At 42.6% G+C, this 3,743-nt stretch overlaps 1 protein-coding gene across 2 annotated transcripts in view; it reads right to left on the reverse strand.

Annotated features, from left to right (window-relative positions):
• Positions 1 to 1,672: 1,672 nt before the first annotated feature.
• The window catches only part of pola1 (polymerase (DNA directed), alpha 1), a 49,613-nt gene continuing 47,542 nt past the window's right edge, over positions 1,673 to 3,743 (reverse strand). Inside the window, exons 37-38 of one of the 2 annotated variants that reach the window (XM_034862185.1) lie at positions 2,597 to 2,608; positions 1,673 to 2,554 (exon numbers count right to left, since the gene is read on the reverse strand). In XM_034862185.1, coding sequence (XP_034718076.1) covers positions 2,427 to 2,554; positions 2,597 to 2,608 — 140 coding nt within the window. In that variant the 3' untranslated portion in view covers positions 1,673 to 2,426. Of the gene's footprint in view, positions 2,562 to 2,596; positions 2,609 to 3,743 lie in introns of both variants that reach the window. The other variant, XM_034862186.1, reaches the window with a different exon arrangement.

Raw genomic sequence — 3,743 nt, forward strand, 5'->3', positions numbered from 1 at the left:
ACCGGTCCCGATGAAAGACCTGAATAGCAGGGCCATGGCACTCCGCTCCCCTCTCGGATCGCCCCTTAATTCCCCGTCTCTCTTGCTCTCATCCAATTAGCTCAGTGTATTAAGCGGTTTATCGTCTCATAACCGCCTTTTCAGCTCCAACAAGGGAGACACTTTGCAATAGGACCAGCTCTCCTTTTGACACCCTCTCTGGTGCTTGTATGTTCCACCGTGCTATGAATAACAGGAGCAGAATAGGGGACTAATTCCCTCATCAAAGCCTACCTTGTCCATCGCTGGTCAAAACGACAAGCAATAAAGCTTAACACGACAATACAAAGAGACTTGTTCGACCTTATTAGCTTTGCTGGGTCGAATTAATGCAGGGACTCAATTTGACTGGGTTTCCTCCAAACTGGGAGGACAAAACGCCCCCCCCCCCCCCTTAAAATCCCGCAGCCCGATAGTGGGAATAGCAGTCCGGTGCTCCATCTACTGTGAGTGGCAGTTGATTAAATCCAAAAACAGGCTAAGCAAGAGTGGGAGAAATAGTGAAGCTGATATGATTTAATAAATATGTAAAGTTATGAGCAAAAGGCTGTAAATGCACTGAGACACTTTCTCTCACACACACACAGCGTGTTTTATCCATTGCATAGTGAATCATGGTTTAAGTGTACAGCCCACTTAAGGTTGCCTTCACAAGTCACTGTGGTTTGAAGTGATTTGTGAGGCGTGCAGTGTTTATGGAAATGCTCACGGCAGGATGGAGTAAAAAAATCCCTCCACTGTATTAACACAAAGGAGAATTCTTGGACCAAAATGGTGAAACACTTCATGTAGCGATTTACAAGACTGAACGTTAACTATAGCAGAGGAAATGCATACGGTAATCAGAGAATATAAGGTGATATGACAATATATATAGGTCCGCGCTAGTGCATTTTGCCGTTCAGTATCAATGTAACACCTTGATTTGACAGGTATTCAAGTCATGAGAAAAGCAAACATGTCTTGTTATTTTAGTCATAACCCCTTCTCAATGGATTTTTCACTAAATGCACAGAAATGTGACAGAAATGTACAAATACCATTATAGAAGTTTTTTATCCAAATCGTTCACTCCTATTTAGAAATAACTGACTCTCATTAGAAATCAACACTGTTCTATATTCATATGGTGAAGCTGGTGATATTATCTATTAATTACCATAACAAATGCCATGAAAAATATTTTTGTCCATCTTTCAGTACTTTAAATCAGCTGGACACTGTAATCCAACAACACTCAAACGGGAGAAAACCGTGCATTTGCTGGGGACTACTTACAGCTGCGGAATAATACACATTTGGTGTACTAGTGAGCGTCTATGGCAAATTGTGTATGTGGGATCAACTCAGGTTCATGGCAATGAAGACTTACATTGACTAGGGCAAAAGTGTGGCTCATGGGTGTGATTTTAGTTTTTGACAACAATGGCACAGAGAAATAAAATATAATGCATCAGGCGTCGGCTAAACAGTCATCAACTCGTTGTTGGTTTTGGCCTTTTCTTGGGATTGTTTCCGATTAAAGTGCTTTAAAGTGTCAAATAGAGTGAAGGAAAACTTGATTTATGTTAGTAGATGCCCAAACGCCCAAAAAAAGGAGAAGATATTCCAGTCTTCCCATGTTCTTTATTACATAAACTTAACTTTCATGACGTTTGTTGTGTTACAGAGTGCAACAGTAACAGGAAACCTGAAGACGCTACTGGATCCACTCAACCGTTTCTGCCCCCCCACCTTGCAATAACTGACAAGATGGACATGTTATCCATTTAGCTTTTTATTGGTTTTAGTATCAAAATGGTTCTCATCAATTAACAAAATATGAAACATGAAATATTCTGGTCAGTACAACAACAACAAAAACAAAAAATCACTACATACACCACCTGAGCAATACAAGTCGGATGCATAGAAAATTACAGGAATTAAAACAATCTGCAGAGAGGAGGGAGGGTAGAAGAAAAAGAGTGAATGGGATGAAATGGCATCAGTTCAACCGAGGCAGTGGAGGAGAATGTGATCAGCTGTTCGATACGGAGACAAAAGAGTGAGAGAGCAACGCGTGTGGCCTCCCTCACCCCATCACTCCCTGCATCCTCCTTACTTTCATCCCTCGATCTGACACACACACTCGGGATGAATGGTGGTAATCAGACCAAGTGTCCGACTGCTGCAGGCATCCTGTGGTCTTAGAGGCTGGGGTCACTATCATTGGCTAATTACCGGCTTTTGGAGTATACTGGCTGCTACCAGGATAAGTCACTTTTACACACACGCCTGTCGTTTAGGTATGATTGCTACTCCCTTTACTATACTGAGTCAGGTTGACAGGGTCAAGTCATGAGTGTCAATGTGAAGAAACTGGAGAGAGATGTGTATGTGTTGTTTTACTTGAGGGAGGAGAAGGCCTGGAAGAGTTTGGCCAGGTTAATCTCCGAGTAGCTACTGGTGGCCAAGGCTTTATCTGGCACTTCCTTCAGCCTCCGGTACACATCTCGTTCTCTGTTCCACAGCTTTACTTCCTCTGGAGGGGAAGGAAATAAAAGAAGAGTTATCATTGCCCGAGCTCAATGGAAAATTATTCACTTCCTCAACTGCATCAAAGTCAATCCTACAGGCTGCTGAAACGTGTGCATTTCAGTCTAGTGAATGGTTCACTCCTGGATGTCTCACCCTCCTCCATCCCTGTGGATGCAGAGGCCTACCGGCTTTGTCTCGTCACTAATAAACACTGAGGAGTGTTTCGGCCTAAAATGGAAAGCTAACAGATCCAATGCTATCACTTTGAGGAGCCGGGAGGGGCATCGCGGGATTGAACAGATGGGTCGATGGCAGCATGTGCGCACACACAGGATCATAAGATCGATAGAAAAGCCCAATGAGAGCACGAAGTCAATATCTTGTCCCTGTTATCTCTATAATATTAACAATATTATACTGAGCGTCCAGTGTAGATGAAGATTGATGATCAGGTAATAACACACTATCACACCAAAGACAGCAAGCTACATCAGGAATACTAGTGCGTCAACTGGAGAAGTTGCTGCTGAAGAAGCAGGAAAATGGAAATGAGAAAAAAAGTTTGGTTTTGTCTGCGACTGTACTTATATTTCAGCATCAATCAAGTTTCTTCCATATTGAACATGACGTTGGAGTTTCTACCAGTTCATTTATTAAAAAAAGATCTAGTCTGGTAAAAATCCTATTATGCAAACCACACCGGTACCATATACATGAAGACATAGCCCAGGCGCATTTTTCCCATTTGAGTAACTGGAACTAGTGGATGTCTAGTATTTTTGCTTAATAAATGACTACATGACCATCAACTACATTGGTCCATTAATTGTTTCAGGACTAATTCAAATCCTGAACACCAATGATGAGAGTAATGGAACAGTCATCATAGTTCTTGTTACGAGCAAACAAATTAAAAACGCGTTTAAAACAGTAAGTAGCCCGTTATTTATCTAGATCACATGGACGCGCACACTCCATATGGCCGTTGTCATGTCCTCGCCGTCCCCACAGCCCTATCTCCTGTCTCGTCCTTCCTGCCCGCTGCATTAGTGGCTGCTGGATAAATACCAGCCCACTGACTGCCCAAGGGAACAAAGGTTAGATACACAGAGATCAACAGTGAGAGAGAGAGAGAGAGAGAGAGAGAGAGAGAGAGAGAGAGAGAGAGAGAGAGAGAGAGAGAG

This window comes from Etheostoma cragini, chromosome 22 (assembly GCF_013103735.1).
Source record: "Etheostoma cragini isolate CJK2018 chromosome 22, CSU_Ecrag_1.0, whole genome shotgun sequence".
Taxonomy (NCBI): domain Eukaryota; kingdom Metazoa; phylum Chordata; class Actinopteri; order Perciformes; family Percidae; genus Etheostoma; species Etheostoma cragini.